General features: G+C 41.5%; 1 protein-coding gene across 15 annotated transcripts in view; it reads left to right on the top strand.

Moving 5' to 3' along the window:
- Positions 1-1,830: 1,830 nt before the first annotated feature.
- The window catches only part of TNIK (TRAF2 and NCK interacting kinase), a 350,539-nt gene continuing 333,457 nt past the window's right edge, over positions 1,831-18,912 (top strand). For 3 of the 15 annotated variants that reach the window (XM_056565174.1, XM_056565175.1, XM_056565173.1), the window contains exon 1: positions 1,851-2,242. In XM_056565174.1, the coding sequence (XP_056421149.1) occupies positions 2,186-2,242 (57 nt within the window). In that variant the 5' untranslated portion in view covers positions 1,851-2,185. Of the gene's footprint in view, positions 2,243-18,912 lie in introns of all 15 variants that reach the window. The other 12 variants (XM_056565178.1, XM_056565177.1, XM_056565186.1 and 9 more) reach the window with 9 other exon arrangements.

The following is an 18,912-nucleotide window of genomic DNA, read 5'->3' as shown; positions in this document are numbered from 1 at the left end:
CCCTGTATACTGAGACTTATATTACCAATAATACCTGTATACAAGGAGGAATATTACCACCATACTGTTATTGACCAAATCTGATCAAAACTTAGACCAATAACACTAAAATTACCAGTAAAAACACAAACATTTTATCACCTCCAAACAAAGGGAAATATGTGCCTAGGTGCACACTGCTAGTTTTGTTTGCTACCAGTAATGGACAAATAATACTACCACACCATGACCACCACTACCATTACCACTGACTAATAATGCCGGATCATGACCACCACTACCATTACCACTGACTAATACTGTTATATTGTTTCTGAAGAAATTCCACTATACAAGTGATTTTACCCATGACTATATAGAGATAGACACAAGCTGTACACAGGATTTGTATACCATATATGTGATTACAGTTACATCTAGGGACTCACAATGGAAGTCTTTTCTGATCAGTGTTGTCCTATTTTCTTTTCTTCTCTGTCCGGATCAGACTGCCATGTCAACTTCTTCCAGCCAAAACTCATCTCTTCAGCATCTGCAGGACAAACATGTTAGACTCCACATTTTTCCAGTACCTTCCCTTCCTCTACATGATCTCCGTATCTAAAGGCCCTGACCTGTTATAATACTCCTACTTGGAGTCAAGCACAGTAAAAGGGCAGGTAGGTATGTAGCCAGGTATATAGGTAGGTAACTAGCCAGGTAGGTAGGTAGATAGCTAGGTAGCCAAGTATGTAGGTAGGTCGCTAGCTATGTAGTTACAAGTAGAGAGGGTAGAGGACAGCACTTGGACTCATCTGCGGTGCCTGTGACCATCTGAACTGCATTTCAGAGATCTATAGAAAGAAAAAGCTTCAGGTCACAGCACCAAGAATGGAGGCTCTGGATATTCAATCAAAGCTAGTGTTTTATTGGTTCTCCAACATGAAACGTTTCGGCTGCATAAGCCTTAGTTAAGCAATTGACAAAGGCTAATGCAGCTGAAATGTTGCATGTTGGGGAACCAAAACACCAGCTTCAACTGAATATCCAGAGCCTCTGTTCTTGGTGCTGTGCAGTGATGCTTTTTCTAGCTAGGTAGTTAGGTAGCCAGGTAAAGAGTTAGGTAGCTAGTTCGGTAGCTAGGTATGTAGCAAGAATGTGGGTAGCCAGGTTGTTCTGTAGCCAGGTAGGTAGTTCTGTAGCCAAATCTGTAGCCAGATATGTAGGTAGGTTGTTCTGTAGCCAGGTATGTAAGTAGTTTGGTAACTAGATAGGTAGGTAGTTAGGTAGCCAGACCCAGGGATATAGGGGCTTCAGCCCCCATAGCACCCCCTAGTGATGCCACTGGTGCAGTATGGTAGTATTATCCAGTCACTATACGGTGCTAATAGTAGTAGTCATGGTATTATTTGTCCCTTGAATAGTGGTGATATTGGTCTGTGAACAGTAGTTTTTATAACAGTATGATGATGGTATTATGTAGTCACTGCAGTAGTTTGGGGTGGGGGTATTATGGTACATTTCTAAACCTGTATGTACTGCCATTCTCCTGCATTCAAAGGGGGAGTGTTGACATATCTCCTTGCACCTGTCCTGTGTGTTACTGGGATTTGCAAAAAACCGAAGCATTTTGTCACAATTTTGTGCTAATCCCAGCATAATCCAGAGACATGTCCGGGCACTATTTAGTGGCCCTTCAGGGCATCCACCTGCCCCCATAAAACAGCCGGGACCTGCCCCCTTTAGCCCAGCCCGGAAATGCCCCCCATAGGTGTCTCTACGCACAGACATGATTGGCGGCCAGCTGAGAGGACCTTGGCACCCGGCTGGTACCTAGGAGGAGGCGCTGTCCGGCCGGAGGAGTGCCCGTGTGTCCGTAGTGTGCAGCAGCGCCCCCTCCAGCATGAAGCGGCCGGGGAGGGACACACCTCCCGAGTCTGGATCCGCCCAGGAAGCAGTGACAGGCGGCTCTCAGCAGTAGCAGCAGCTTTCCATCCCAGCAGTGCTGTGTATGTGCCTCCTGATTGCCGTCCTCCCGGCAGCGCCTCAGCATGTCCCGCATCCATCCTCCCCCCCGTCCCCGCTGATAGAGCCGCCCTCCTGCCGCTCACCTCTTCGGCTCAGGGAAGCACAGACTCCCGCTGGAAGCACATAGCTGCGCTGCTGAGACAGGGCGAGATCGGCGGCATAGCAGAGACGAGGAAATATGGCGAGCGACTCCCCAGCCCGCAGCCTGGATGAGATAGACCTGTCAGCGCTGAGGGTAAGACATGGCACCCCCATAGGGAAGCACAGGGAGCAGCTTCACTGCCCATCACCCCCATCCTCTGCCCGTCATCACCCCCATCCTCTGCCCGTCATCACCCCCATCCTCCTCTGCCCGTCATCACCCCCATCTGCCCGTCATCACCCCCATCCTCTGCCCGTCATCACCCCCATCCTCCTCTGCCCGTCATCACCCCCATCCTCCTCTGCCCGTCATCACCCCCATCTGCCCGTCATCACCCCCATCTGCCCGTCATCACCCCCATCTGCCCGTCATCACCCCCATCCTCTGCCCATCAGATTGATGCTGTAGTGATGCCCGGATTATGGCATTGTTCTGTGGGCATGTGATGCCTCTCTCCCCCGCACTGGTGATGTATATCGCAGGTTATGTACAGTGTGATCTGTTCCTATACATGGTGATGACAGCCGCTTCCTTTCTGTATGGCTGGCAGCGTGCTATCTGGGCTCTTTGTATGGCAGCAGCACTTGCTCCCATTGAATGGTTAATTCCAGTGACAGGCTACTTTTCCTATGGAGAATGTAGTTTGCATTCCATGGCCAGTGCTTGCCTGCCTGAGACAATGAGCTGATAGCAGGAGAGGCATTTGTGCTGTGCCCCCAGGTCAGGGCTCTGCTTCTATACACTGATTCTCCTCTAGCACATGGATGCTGCTGATCCCAACCTTCCTTATTTTTTTGCATCCAGCCCTTTTTTCATACAGCACGCCAGCCATTGTTACTAAATGGATGCCATGTTCATTTGATGTGAGGATGTGCATCCATAGAGCTGACCGTGCATCCATAGGGTTGTGTATGTTCTTGTGTGTGCTCATCCATAGGGTTGTGTGTGCGCTTGTGTGTGCTCATCCATAGGGTTGTGTGTGCGCTTGTGTGTGCTCATCCATAGGGTTGTGTGTGTGCGCTTGTGTGTGCTCATCCATAGGGTTGTGTGTGCTCATCCATAGGGGTGTGTGTGTGCTTGTGTGTGCTCATCCATAGGGTTGTGTGTGTGGTTGTGTGTGCTCATCCATAGGGGTGTGTGTGTGCTTGTGTGTGCTCATCCATAGGGTTGTGTGTGTGGTTGTGTGTGCTCATCCATAGGGGTGTGTGTGTGCTTGTGTGTGCTCATACATAGGGTTGTGTGTGTGCTTGTGTGTGCTCATCCATAGGGTTGTGTGTGCTCATCCATAGGGTTGTGTGTGCTCATCCATAGGGGTGTGTGTGTGCTTGTGTGTGCTCATCCATAGGGTTGTGTGTGCTCATCCATAGGGTTGTGTGTGCTCATCCATAGGGTTGTGTGTGTGGTTGTGTGCTTGTGTGTGCTCATCCATAGGGGTGTGTGTGTGCTTGTGTGTGCTCATCCATAGGGGTGTGTGTGTGGTTGTGTGTGCGCTTGTGTGTGCTCATCCATAGGATTGTGTGTGTGTACTTGTGTTTGCTCATCCATAGGGTTGTGTGTGTGTACTTGTGTGTGCTCATCCATAGGGTTATGTGTGTGTGTGCTCATCCATAGGGTTATGTGTGTGTGCGCTCATCCATAGGGTTGTGTGTGCGTGCTCATCCATAGGGTTGTGTGCGCTTGTGTGTGCTCATCCATAGAGTTGTGTGTGCGCATGTGTGTGCTCATCCATAGGGTTGTGTGTGCTCATCCATAGGGCTGTGTTTGTGTACATCCATAGGGCTGTGTGTGTGTGTACATCCATAGGGCTGTGTGTGTGTACATCCATAGGGCTGTGTGTGTGTACATCCATAGGGCTGTGTGTGTGTACATCCATAGGGCGGTGTGTGTGTACATCCATAGGGCGGTGTGTGTGTACATCCATAGGGCGGTGTGTGTGTACATCCATAGGGCTGTGTGTGTGTACATCCATAGGGCTGTGTGTGTGTACATCCATAGGGCTGTGTGTGTGTACATCCATAGGGCTGTGTACATCCATAAGGCTGTGTGGGTGTACACATCCATAGGGCTGTGTGTGTGTGTGTGTACATCCATAGGGCTGTGTGTGTTTGCTCCATAGATCAATGAGTTATTACCAGGGGCCCTCCTAGAATGACCTATGCTAATGAGATTGCAGCATGTCGTGCTCACATGGGCTGGAATAGAAGAGCCCCTTTGTACTGTATGTCTTCATATGCCACTGAGATTAAACATGGACATGGCTAGTCACATCGCCTGAATGAGAGACTTAGCTCTGCTCCACTGCCCAGACTAGCTGTCTTACCCAGGAGCCCTTCTAGTAGAAATATATTGCTTCCTTTCTGTGCTGGAGATGTGATCACTGAAGGCCGATGGATAAATATGTGTTTTTGTAGTTTTGCATTGCAAGAATCATCTGGATCCAGAATGTAGTTGGCACATTGACAAGGATATTTGCATATTTGGGCAGAGGATGTTCCCCTAGATCAGTAGTAGCAGCCTGAGCTCTTGTAGCGCTTGACTAGAATTTATGAGGACTGTAGAAGGTCAGGAGCTATAGTGATGCTTTCATGGCTTCCCCATTACACACGGTATCATTTGGGATCAATAGTGACTTAGTGAGACTTACAGTTTCCCGGCATGGTTTTTGTTGGTTTAACCCTTGCTTCTCTGTGGAGTCAAGAAATTGGGTATTATACTTGTTTCCAAATATAGCAGACCTAGGAGGGCATTGTCCACTTTCTACTTGTTTAGGGTCTTCTGGATTGGTAAATACCTAGTTATCTCTGCTCTTCATGGGTTAAGGAGTCATGTGGGTCAGTCTTACTCTGTGATTGACAGCTGTATATTCACCATTATATACAGATAACTGTTCAGCTCCTACTACTCTCTAACCTGGTGCTGTAGATAAAACCATATTATCAATGTGGCAGGTTCTCTTTATTGGATTAAGGGTATGTTCACACTGACAAATATCTGAGCGGAATTTGCGCTGAACAAATCCGCTCAGAAATGACAGTTTTTTTTTTTCTGCAAGGAATTTAGCGCAGAAATCAGTGCGGAGTTCGGCGCAGCATAGGAGACATTGTAAAAATAAATTTTAGCGGGAATTTTGCGCAATTTCCGTGCAAATTCCGCACAGAAGTGTTGCGGCCTGAAATTTTTTTACATTGACTTCTATGGAGTTACGACTCGAATTCCGCATGAAGAAAGAAAGAACATGTTCATTCTTCATGCGGAACGGAATTCAGTGACGGAATTCCGCTAGATGTGAACTGAGGAGCAGAATTTTTATTACATGCTATGGGGGTTTTCACTGCTAAATGATTTGGAGAGGAATAAGCGAGCAGAATTACTTGCGGAAATTCCTCTCCAAACCCTCAGTGTGAACATACCCTAATACTATATTATATATATAATTATATTATAATTATAACTATAACTAATAACTATATTATAACTATAACTATATTATATATATAATTAACACATCACCATGGTGGGGGTCACTGCCATTCAAGGACTCAAGATCAGAGTGTTTTATTTTTTATTTTTTTTTATTTATTTATTTTATTTTTTACCTCCAGTAATGAATTTAATATATTCTAGATTTGTTATAATAGTTGTCATGCATTAGGCCTTATCATTTACATCTTTATGCTTCGAACATAAGTCATTTTGGCCCGGTCCTGCGCATCCCTGAAAGCTGGTAAATGAGACTTTGTATAGATCAGTGGTCTTCAACCTGCGGACCTTCAGATGTTGCAAAACTACAACTCCCAGCATGCCCGGACAGCCAGCGGCTGTCCGGGCATGCTGGGAGTTGTAGTTTTGAAACATCTGGAGGTCCGCAGGTTGAAGACCACTTGTATAGATCAAGAATGATCAGATGACTGGATTCTGTAGGGGGTAACTCTCTCCCTACAAGGGTCCGTCAGGCTGATATTTTTAGTGAAAGGGCAATAAGAACTTTCATACCTGAATTTGTTCAGACTTGGAATATGTTTCCTGTGGTAAATAAATGTCAGCACTATTGCTTTAGGTTGTGCACATGGTGGAGTCAAATCCAATGCATGTAGAAAAATCTAATCCTGGCACTCACCAATAGAGATGTAAACTTCAAAGTGTTTATTCAAAGAGATGCGTTTCGGGTTTTTAGGAACACAGCTAATATAGGCTTAACAACCGAAATACTACCTGTACCCCGATTTTTGTGATGTAAATTAACACTTTAAAGCTTACATCTCTAGTGGTAAGTGCCAGGATTTGATGTTTATATATGAAATATGGTTCCTGGGATTTGTCTAGACCTGGAATGTGGAAGTCGAGGAAGAGTAGTGTGGTTGTCCATAGCAACCAATCAGACCACTTCTTTCATTTTTAGAAAGGGCTTTGAAAAATGAAATCCGCAATCTGGTTGCTATGGGCAACTGTACCACTCTTCCTTTACATATGTTTTGATAAATCTACCCTACAGTTCAGCCCATAAATATGGTTCCTGGGCTTTGTTTAGGCTTGGAGTTTAGTTCCTGGGCTTTTTTCAGATCTGGAATATGGTTCCTGGGCTTTGTTTAGGCTTGGAGTTTAGTTCCTGGGCTTTTTTCAGATCTGGAATATGGTTCCTGGGATTTGTTCAGGCCTGGATCCCTTCATGCTTTATGAGCAAAGTGGCAGCACAAGTCTATCTCCTGTGCTGTAGTCCAGGCTACCTATGTTGCCGTATTTAAAAAAGAACTTGCAGTTAAAGTTAAAAAAAAAATGATGGCCTGATTTATCCAGTTGTGTGAGAGGGAAACTGGAGCGATTTTGCTTTGACAGTAGCCGATCACAGCTCAGCGTTCACTTTACCACAGCTCGTTAGGATAGGAAAGCTGAGTTGTGATTGGCTGCTGTTATGGGAAAATCTCTCCAGTTTTTCTCTCACACACTTTGATGAATCAGGGTGGATATGTTTAAAGGGTACCTTTCATCAAAAAAACTTTTGATATATTATAGATTAATGTATGCAGAATAACTTTCCAATAGCATGTTATTAAAAAATATGCTTCTTTCTATTTAATTTTCCACTTTGAAAAATGACCACTAGGGGTCTCCCTACCAGTCCTTTTTTTTTTTTTTTATAGATTTCAGACTCGTGCAGGAGTCCTAAATCTCAAACTGCAGCCGGAACACAGACAAACGCAGCACTGCTCACTGCCAGGGAGCAGTGCTGTGCTTGTCTGTGTCCTGGCTGCAGTCTGAGATTTAGGACTCCAGCATGAGTCAAAAATCTATAAAAAGAGGACTGGTAGGGAGACCCCTAGTGGTCATTTTTCAAAGTGGAAAATTAAATAGAAAGCATATTTTTTAATAACATGCTATTGGAAAGTTATTCTGCATACATTAATCTATAATATATCAAAAGTTTTTTTTTATAAAAGGTACCCTTTAAGGCATCAAAATTTGCACATTTTTGTTTCGCATTAGAAATGTTATATTCCAAAGGTTCTTGGTATGTCCTTCTGTCTGGAGGTAAATTTGACAATCTTCTAGGTATACTGCTAGAGGTCTGTTATATGGCTGTTCAGTAATTTTGTTCACATGCTCAGGATTTGATGACTATATTGGTGTGAATTCTTGAGCATAATTCCCATCAAATTTGCTAAAATTCCATTTCCAATGCAATTGAGGTGGTATTCTATACAGTACTCCATTTACATGCAGCACAAAAAATCTATGTGAAATAATGACTGGGCTGGAGGTTTTGTAGTCTATACCACGCTTTATATATGTGCAGATTCCGCTTGGAAAAGCTGCGGGTTAGCCCTGCTGTAATACAAGTGGGCTACTGATCCTTTTAGATGGGGAGATGGCTGCCTGGTACAAATCTGTCAGATTTTCACTCTTTTGAAGAAGCCTTTACACGTCCCAGTTATTCGCAGCGCTGCACCAATGATCGCAGGGTTGCTCATAAGGCCCTTCACTTACATCATTGTCGGCTAGACATCCTCTGTTTACATGGAGAAATGTGCTGCCGACCAACAATGATTTTTAGGGGCTCGTGATCCCAGTGCTCACCCAATGAAATAGTGTTTACTAGTTCGCCTGATTTTACACAGGGTAGTAGTCACCTTGATAATTGCCCTTTGTAAATGGCCCTTGTGCAGATCGTCTGGCACATCTATAGCAGATATGAGTTTGAGGAAAGGTCTGCATTTAGCCCTTATGCCAATGGTTAAGCCATACACTGGAGGCTACGTGGCCCCATAGCCTTTTTTCAGCTTCATGGTGTGTCTCACGTAAAACAATGCTTCTTGGAGACCAGAGCTGAACAATTTGGAGAAAGTGCGCAGTTGCGATTATGGAGGTAAATATTGTGGTTTCAATATGCAATTGCAATATAATAAACGAATGGTGTGCCCCCCCCCCCCCACATTTAATTACCATTCCACTAATTTCATGTCCAATCCCCTCTATTTTATATAGCCATTGCCCTCATTTAATTGCACTAATTTTCATATGTAATGAGCAGAAAGGCTTTATGAAATTCATATCGCCAATACCCCCCCCCCCCCCATTTTATTTCCAATCCCCTTCATTTCATGTTCATTGACTAAACATAAAATGGAAGGGATTGGATATGAAACAGGGAGAGGTCCTCTGCATTTCATGGGCCTCTGCACCCTCTGCAGCGTTGTTACATTGTTCTCTCCCACTCATCTGTGTTGCACCATAAAGTGCTGGGAGGAAGTGACCTCTCTTAACCCCTTAAGGACTGAATGTTTTTCAGTTTTTGCATTCCCCCCCCCCTCCTTTCCTTTTAAAATCATAACCCTTTCAATTTTGCACCTACAGACCCATATGAGGGCTTGTTATTCGCGCCACCAATTTTACTTTGTAATGACCTCAGTCCTTTTTTGCCAAGGCATCTACGGCGAAACAAAAAAAATATTTGTGGGACAAAATTGAAGAATAAAAACCCCACCATTTTGTAAATTTTGGGGGCTTCCATTTCTATGTAGTGCATTTTTTGGTAAAAATGACACCTTATCTTCTGGTCCATACAATTAAAATGATACCCTACTTATATAGGTTTGATTTAGTTTTCCTTCTGGTAAAAATCATAACTACATGCACGAAAATTAAGTTTAAAAATGTCCTCTTCTGAGCCCTATAACTTTTAGTTTTTCTGCATACGGGGATGTTTGAGGGCTCAGTTTTTGCATCGTGATCTGAAGTTTTTATTGGTGCTATTTTTGATGGGACTTTTTGATCACCTTTTTATTTGTTTTCTTTTATACATTTTATAAAAAGTGACCAAAAATACCCTATTTTGGACTTTTTTTTTACGTGTATATCATTGACCGTGCAGTTCAATTAACTGTATATTTGTTATAGCTCGGACACTTTTATGCACGAGGCGATACCACCGCGATCAGTGATGTCTGGTATTAGCCAAGGGTCCTGGCCGTTGCTAGGTGCCGAGTCCGACCCGCGTGACCCCGCGTTATAGCACGGGATACCACATACCTGGATACCACATGGATCGCACTCCTATTAGAATAGCCTGAGGTGACTAACTACACGATAGTTCACACGTTCCTACTTAGCCGTTTTTTTTTATGTGTGAAACTTATTCTAGAGTTATACGGATTTAACCGCAAACCTCATTCATTTGATATTTCCCTGATACTATCTACATACTAATGTGTAACGATAAGACCATGTATATATTTATACCTCTTGGGGACCAAAGGAAGCAAAATAGCTGATACTAACTAGCCTGAGATCTAATTCAACGGCTGCAAGGTATTATGAGATGGCACCAAAACTATAATTATTTTGAATAGTATAACCTATATTGATTTATATAGTAAAGTATGCATATATCCATTATACATAATAGTATGGATATATGTATATAATGCATAGCACATGTGAATTCATATTATTTCTTATATATAAATATTTGTTGGTTAAAAGATGCTAGATTTCTATTGCAATATTTGCTGTGATAACATATGTTTATTGTTATATGGTTACTAGTATATTTGATACTTTTATTATTGTTTTTATTCTTGATATTTTTGTTTACATATTACTGTTTAATATTTATTATGATTATCTTTTTTGCCGATTTACTATTTTATTATTTCTATTTTTATATGATTTATAACATTATTTTTTTCATTTATATTACTTTATAAATAGCATTATTGTTAGTAAATTTTAATTTATTTTATATTGTTTTATTTTTATTTTATTTTCAACGGCAAAAGCTAAACAAATGTAAACCAATTTTTTATGAGGAACGCAATAAGTTGAGGCGATATTTTTCAGGGACAAGTAATTATCAAATCTAGTCTCTTATTTAGACCTTGTGGATGCCTAGTTGCTAATAGAAACATCCAAAATGTTTTTCACGATTATATAACCGCCTCCTTAAGTCACCTCCTCTTACTCCTAATTGGATTTTTTCCACTCCTGTAACCCTCAGGGAGCTATCATCCCCTGCATGTACTTCTCTAAAGTGTTTGGAAAGCATGGACACACTAGATACATTGTTTTTAATATCGGCTACATGTTTACGGAATCTTGTTTTTAACCCCGTAAGGACCAAGGACGTACCGGTACGTCCTTGGTCCTGCTCCCGTGATATAATGCGGGGTTACACGGTAACCCTGCATCATATCACGGCGGGCCCGGCGTCATAGTGAAGCCGGGACCCGCCGCTAATAGCGCGCAGCGCCGCGCGCTATTAACCCTTTAGCCGCGCGCTCAGAGCTTAGCTACGCGGCTAAAAGCGAAAGTAAAAAGTGCCAGTTAATTCAGTGGGCTGTTCGGGATGCCGCGATTTCGCCGCGGCTACCCAGAACAGCTTACAGGACAGCGGGAGGGCCCCTACCTGCCTCCTTGCTGTCCGATCGCTGAATGACTGCTCAGTGCCTGAGATCCAGGCATGAGCAGTCAAGCGGCAGAATCATCGATCACTGGCTTCCTATGAGAAACCAGTGATCAATGATAAAGATCAGTGTGTGCAGTGTTATAGGTCCCTATGGGACCTATAACACTGCAAAAAAAAAGTGAAAAAAAAAGTGAATGAATATCATTTAACCCCTTCCCTATTAAAAGTTTGAATCGCCCCCCTTTTCCCATAAAAAAAAACCAGTGTAAATAAAAGTAAAAATAAACATATATGGTATCACCGCGTGCGGAAATGTCCGAATTATAAAAATATATCGTTAATTAAACCGCTCGGTCAATGGCGTACGCGCAAAAAAATTCCAAATTCCAAAATAGTGCATTTTTGGTCACTTTTTATATCAGTTAAAAATGATCAATAAGTCCTATCAATGCAAAAATGGTACCGTTAAAAACTTCAGATCACGGCGCAAAAAATGAGCCCTCATAACGCCCCATACACGGAAAAATAAAGTTATAGGGGTCAGAAAATGACAATTTTAAACGTATTCATTTTCCTGCATGATTTTTTTCCAGAAGGCCGACAAAATCAAACCTATATAAGTAGGGTATCCTTTTAATCGTATGAACCTACAGAATAAAGATAAGGTGTCATTTTTACCGAAAAATGTACTACGTAGAAACGGAAGCCCCCAAAAGTTACAAAAAAATTCCTTTTTTTTTCCCAATTTTGTCGCAGAATGATTTTTTTTTTCCGTTTCGCCGTAGATTTTTGGGTAAAATGACTGACGTCATTACAAAGTAGAATTGGTGGCGCAAAAAATAAGCCATTATATGGATTTTTAGGTGCAAAATTGAGAGTTATGATTTTTTTAAAGGCAAGGAGCAAAAAACGAAAATGCAAAAACGGAACCCCCCCCCCGGTCCTTAACCCCTTAAGGACGCAGGACGTAAATGTACGTCCTGGTGAGGTGGTACTTAACGCACCAGGACGTACATTTACGTCCTAAGCATAACCGCGGGCATCGGAGCGATGCCCGTGTCATGCGCGGCTGATCCCGGCTGCTAATCGCAGCCAGGGACCCGCCGGCAATGGCCGACGCCCGCGATCTCACGGGCGTCCGTCATTAACCCCTCAGGTGCCGGGATCAATACAGATCCCGGCATCTGCGGGAGTTCGCGATTAAAATGAACGATCGGATCGCCCGCAGCGCTGCTGCGGGGATCCGATCATTCATAACGCCGCACGGAGGTCCCCTCACCTTCCTCCGTGCGGCTCCCGGCGTCTCCTGCTCTGGTCTGTGATCGAGCAGACCAGAGCAGGAGATGACCGATAATACTGATCTGTTCTATGTCCTATACATAGAACAGATCAGTATTAGCAATCATGGTATTGCTATGAATAGTCCCCTATGGGGACTATTCAAGTGTAAAAAAAAATGTAAAAAAATGTAAAAGTAAAAGTAAAAAAAAAGTGAAAAATCCCCTCCCCCAATAAAAAAGTAAAACGTCCGTTTTTTCCTATTTTACCCCCAAAAATCGTAAAAAACATTTTTTATAGACATATTTGGTATCGCCGCGTGCGTAAATGTCCGAACTATTAAAATAAAATGTTAATGATCCCGTACGGTGAACGGCGTGAACGAAAAAAATTTTAAAAAGTCCAAAATTCCTACTTTTTTAATACATTTTATTAAAAAAAAAATTATAAAAAATGTATTAAAAGTTTTTTATATACAAATGTGGTATCAAAAAAAAGTACAGATCATGGCGCATAAAATGAGCCCCCATACCGCCGCTTATACGGAAAAATAAAAAAGTTATAGGTCATCAAAATAAAGGGATTATAAACGTACTAATTTGGTTAAAAAGTTTGTGATTTTTTTTAAGCGCAACAATAATATAAAAGTATATAATAATGGGTATCATTTTAATCGTATTGACCCTCAGAATAAAGAACACATGTCATTTTTACCAGAAATTGTACGGCGTGAAAACAAAACCTTCCAAAATTAGCAAAATTGCGTTTTTCGTTTTAATTTCCCCACAAAAATAGTGTTTTTTGGTTGCGCCATACATTTTATGATATAATGAGTGATGTCATTACAAAGGACAACTGGTCACGCAAAAAATAAGCCCTCATACTAGTCTGTGGATGAAAATATAAAAGAGTTATGATTTTTAGAAGGCGAGGAGGAAAAAATGAAAACGTAAAAATTAAATTGTCTGAGTCCTTAAGGCCAAAATGGGCTGAGTCCTTAAGGGGTTAAGGGGTTAAAGTATTCCCTGTACAACCTGTGTATTGAATCTTGCAGGCAGTACATGTGGCCACGTATACAACTGATTTCGAGTTGCAATTAATGTAGTCTTTAATTTTATATTCTTTACCCGTACAACAGGAGATTATTTTATTTGTTTGTTCTATGAAGTTACAGGTAATGCATCTAGTGTGTCCACATTTCCAACACCCTGTTGTTTCCAGCCAAGTCCCTCTATTTTTCCTAGGATTGGATTGGCTTGAAAACAAACTGGGTGACAATGTAGATCCCAAGGTAGGACCTCTACGTGAAACTGACGTAATACCATCTTGTACTATATTTTTCAATATGGGATCTGTTTGTAGTACCGGGACATGTTTATTAATTATGCTTTTTATTTGATTAAATTGTAAACTATAGGGCGTAACAAAATAAGGTTTTCTTGTACCATCATCTCTGTTTTTTTCTTTCTTCTACCTTCTCTATTTGAGTATGTTGTTAACGCCTCTCTATCTAACTTATCAATTCTTTCCATTGAGTCTAGGAGCACTTTATCCCCATATCCCCTCTTCTTGAACCTATCCACTGTTTCCTTTTTTACCTGTTCAAACCGCATCTTGTCTGAACAGTTCTTTTGGTCCTGCAGAGTACCCCAAACGGAATATTGTTAATCACATGCCTTGGATAGCATGATGATGCCAATAATACCGAATTCGTTGCGGTGTCCTTCCTAAAGGGGTATACTTCTATTTTGCCCTCATTGCTGGTTAATGTTATAGCTAAGAAGTTCACCGACATTAACATTAACCAGCAATGAGGGCAAAATAGAAGTATACCCCTTTAGGAAGGACACCGCAACGAATTCGGTATTATTGGCATCATCATGCCAGTTGGAGTAAATCCCCATAGGAAACCTGTCCTGCTCTGGACAGTTCCTGACATTGACAGAGGTGTCAGCAGAGAGCACTGTGGTCATATTAAAAGAAAATAACTTCCTGTGGAGCATACAGCAGCTGATAAGTACTGGAAGGATTAAGATTTTTTAAAAGATGGAGCCAGTTAATTTAAAGAAAAATGTTTTCCAGCGGCGTACCCTTTGAATGTCCAGGCCATTTATTTATTTTCTGGGAAGGAGGTCCTTCATTTTTTCCTCCTCGCCTTCTAATGGCCATAATGCTTTCAGTTTTTCACCTACAAATCCAAGTAAAGGCTTGTTTTATGCGCACCAGTTGTACTTTGTAAGGAGGACATCATTTACTGAAACAAAAAAATATTTGTGGGGAGGAATAGAGAAAAAAATTAAATATTTCGCAACATTTGGAGAGGAGGGGAGTGTTCCTATGCAGTACGCTCCTCAGTAGAGATGACACATTGGCCTAGATTTATCAAACTGTGTGAGAGTAAAAGTGAAGGGATTTTGCAACAGCGACCAATCACAGTTCAGCTTTCACTTTACCACAGCTTGCTAGAAAAAGAAAAATCTTTCCACTTTTTCTGTCACGCAGTTTGATAAATTGGGCCCATGATTATCTTTATTCTTGAGGTTTTGTTTCAATTTACTACTTAATTATGATATCTTGATGATATCCCCTGCAGCGGACGGGAGCCGACAGTCAGGTGACACATGGGAACCAAGCTGCCGCATTTCAACTTCTTGTAAGCTCCCGTGCAGTTTAGCCTGGCCCCTCCAGGGTGCGTCCTACTGTTGCTCCTCCTAGCAGTGCCTAGGTAATTGCTAAATTTTTGTTAGCGTATAATCGACATATTGAAAAATGCTTAAATCACTATGCGATTGAGATATGTTGTGCAGCCCTATTGGAGAGGAAAGCTTTATACACAACCAGTGTGGTATGCCGTGCCTCCTTACAAAATCGGAGACATACAGTAGAGCAGCGTGCACCTACTAAGGGGAAAATTACACAGTTTTTGTCTTCAGATAAATCTTGGCCACAGTATTATTGCATTCAAGTGAACATTGCACGACTACTACAAATAGTATGATGCGAGCAATTACTCCCTTAAAGGGGTATTCCAGGCCAAAACTTTTTTTTCTATATCAACTGGCTCCGGAAAGTTAAACAGATTTGTAAATTACTTCTATTAAAAAATCTTAATCCTTCCAATAGTTATTAGCTTCTGAAGTTGAGTTGTTGTTTTCTGTCTAACTGCTCTCTGATGACTCACGTCCCGGGAGCTGTGCAGTTCCTATGGGGATATTCTCCCATCATGCACAGCTCCCGGGACGTGAGCATTATTGAGCAGTTAGACAGAAAACTTCAGAAGCTAATAACTATTGGAAGGATTAAGATTTTTTTAATAGAAGGAATTTACAAATCTGTTTAACTTTCCGGAGCCAGTTGAGATACATATACATATACATATACACATATATATATATTGTTTTTCCCTGGAATACCGATCTTTGATCGGCAAAGAACTGGGAGTAGGCCCCACTGGTCTAGTACTGATTGGCCAATGCTGCTCCTTATAGTCATAGCTATGATCAGATATTGCTACTTAGTTGCGGGGTACAATAAATAGTAAGGAAAGTTTAATGTAGGTTTACATCGCTTCCTGTTACCTAAGATAATTGCCTGATACAAGCGCCGATCAACATGTGCAAATAGGTGCCTGTAGAATCGACCGTTTAGACAGTCCAATTATTGGGAGTATGTGGCCACACGAATGATAACTGTAAAGTTCCTGTGGCCGTTCACTTCCATTATTGACGACAGCGAATTCCCTGTGGCGGTGGGATGTTCCGCTTACTAATAATAATCTTCTCTTAGGCTCCTCGCTGGGCCTTTGCACAGCAATAATTGAGTGTTAGGCTGAAGAATCATTCCATGTAAAGCATCGTTCATCTGCATCAGAGACTGTTAGTTTAACATCCTCCGTTACAGCCCACGTTCAGGGACAAAAATAAGGTCTGATGCACAATGGACCCCAGTGGTGCACATTGACTTTATTGAGTTGCATTTCTTCCTCCATCCACACCATATATTCAGTTTTGTCAACCCAGTAATGCTAAACCCAAAGAACTATTTTGGGTCATTATACAATTTAAATGTACATTTTAAGTATATTGAACACAAGTCAGCTGCTAGTTCTTGGTGCTAGACAGTGAAAAAGATTATAGGAAATACAGCCATAGAATATGTTAACACGGGCGGAATTTCCGCACTAATTCCGCTTCCAATGGGTGGTTTCTGGCTTGTGCGGATTCGCCATAGAAGTCTATTGGGCTTTCATTTGGGGCAGAATTCCGCAAGCGGATATTCTGCCTGTGTGAAAGAACCCATAGGGTACGTTCACATGGGCGGTTTACCTGTGGAATTTCTGCAGCGTATTTGCTGCAGAAAATCTGCAGCACATTTTGCTACCATTGACTTCATTGGGTCAGCAGAAAATCCGCAATAAAGGCTGATTTGCAGATTTTCCTTCAGACCCATTGAAGTCAAAGGTAACAAAATCTGCTGCGGAAATTTTGCAGGTACTCCACCCGTGTGAACGTACCCATATAACATTTTTCTCTGTTTTTAACGCTTCTGTTCCAATAGATTCATGCTTTTTATTTGCTAAAATATAATTTTTTTAACATTTATAACTTGTTTTTTTTTTGTTTACTGTAATGTTGCTTTTGAATATAGTTTTATTTTGTGAGGATAATAGACATAAATATGGCAATTCGTCAGGTAAAGTTCCATTGGGATTAAAGGGAATACATAAAACATCTGTACACGGGCTTATCGTCTATTGGTTACAGATCTAAACCACATACACCATAAGAAAATGCCCAGCAGTGATAGAAGATTGGCTGAGGTGTCCTTGGATAAACTCTGAGAAATGGAGCACTCTGTATGTGCCCATATTTTCATCTTAGCAAATGAATGACATATGGACATTATGTCAGCTGAGTGACCTGATCACATCTGGCTCTATTGCAGCCTCTTAGCTAAAGCTGCGCTGGTCAATTGTACGGCCATGTTTCCACTTGTTTTTAGTTTATTTTATTTTTTTGCAGTGTGTTTTTCACCGGAAAAAATGCCAGTGCAATTTCCTGCATCTGACGTTTTTTATGGGTTTTTGCATTTGAGTGGAAATTGCATTTTTGGTCCCTTTCTGGCGTTTTTTACAAAATTTGTTGGAACCCAAAAAATAAAATAAAAAAATAAGCATGCAGTAGGGATGGGAAAAAATGTATTTAACAAAATTTTTATTATTTTTTAATAGTGTGTGTGTGTGTGTTTCACTTATTTTTTTTCTCTCTTTTTTTAATATTTGTTAGGGCATAATCGACATATTGAGCACACTCTGCTCCATGCTGGGAGCTGTAGTATCTGCATTAATAGACAGATCGCAGCGAGTGTTACTTCTGACACCTGTTGTGATCTGTCTATTAATGCAGGTACTACAGCTCCCAGCATGGAGCAGAGTGTGCTCCATGTTGGGAGTAGTAGTACCTGCAGTTAAGGAAAGATCACAGCAGATGTCACTCCTGACACATGCTGTGATCCTCCAGTATAATGTATAGATGCGGCCGGACGCTCTTCTATGGTCCCCTGCACGGACGTATATATTCACCTATTCATATTTCCCACATAGAGTTGTGATTGGCTGGAACCATCTGGCCAATCACAGCTCTGTGGGAAATATGAATAGGTTATGAATAGGTGTGTCTATACGGCAGTGCCGGGGACCATAGAAGAGTGGCCGGCCGCATCTATACACTATACAGGAGGATCACAACGGACCCGGGTGATCTGTTAATTAGTACAGGTACTACTACTCCCATCATGGAACAGTGTGTTTCATGCTGGGAGTAATAGTACTACCTAAAAAATGTAAAATAAAGAAAAAGGGGAAAAACACACACACACACACACACACACACACACATACACACACACACTACATTTTTATTATTGTCTGCTACATTTTTAGTGCCCTACCCACCCACATAAATTGATCCCTGTTTAAAAATTCATAAAAATTTAGTTATAAAAAATAAAAATGTACCGTAGTTAAATACAATTTTTCCCATCACTACTGTATCTTTTTTTTATTATTTTTATTGGTACCCTACGAAATTTTAATAAAAAAAGGTATGTTCATCACTTTTTTTTTTTGATCGCTAAAGTCCCAAAAAAGAATAAAAACCGCCTGCAAAAATGCCCACATGGTTTTTCTTTGCGTTTTTTTACTCCCATAGACTTCTATGGGAGAAAGACGCCACGATTTCAGGGAAAAAAACGCCAGAGGCTCAACATGCTGCGACTTTGCCACCAAGAAGCTGAAAAATGCCAAAAAAAGAGAAAAAAAGACAAAAGGATTAAAAAAACGCCAAACTGAAAAACGCAAAGTGGAAAAAGAATTTAGTTTTTTTTGTATTTATTTGCAGCTAACATCTGGCCAATGAAAAAACGCCATGGGGGCAGTTTTGGCATTTTTTGGGGGCAAAATGCCCAAAAAACTAACAAAGTGGAATCTTAGCCTAAGTGCTGGTTATTTCTATGAGCAAACACACGTTAGACCTTAGAGGCTACATAAGTGTAGGCCATGATGGCCATAAACCTCAGGATGAATGAG

Source organism: Hyla sarda, chromosome 3, assembly GCF_029499605.1.
Source record: "Hyla sarda isolate aHylSar1 chromosome 3, aHylSar1.hap1, whole genome shotgun sequence".
Classification (NCBI taxonomy): domain Eukaryota; kingdom Metazoa; phylum Chordata; class Amphibia; order Anura; family Hylidae; genus Hyla; species Hyla sarda.
This window is presented reverse-complemented; position numbering and strand designations above follow the sequence as displayed.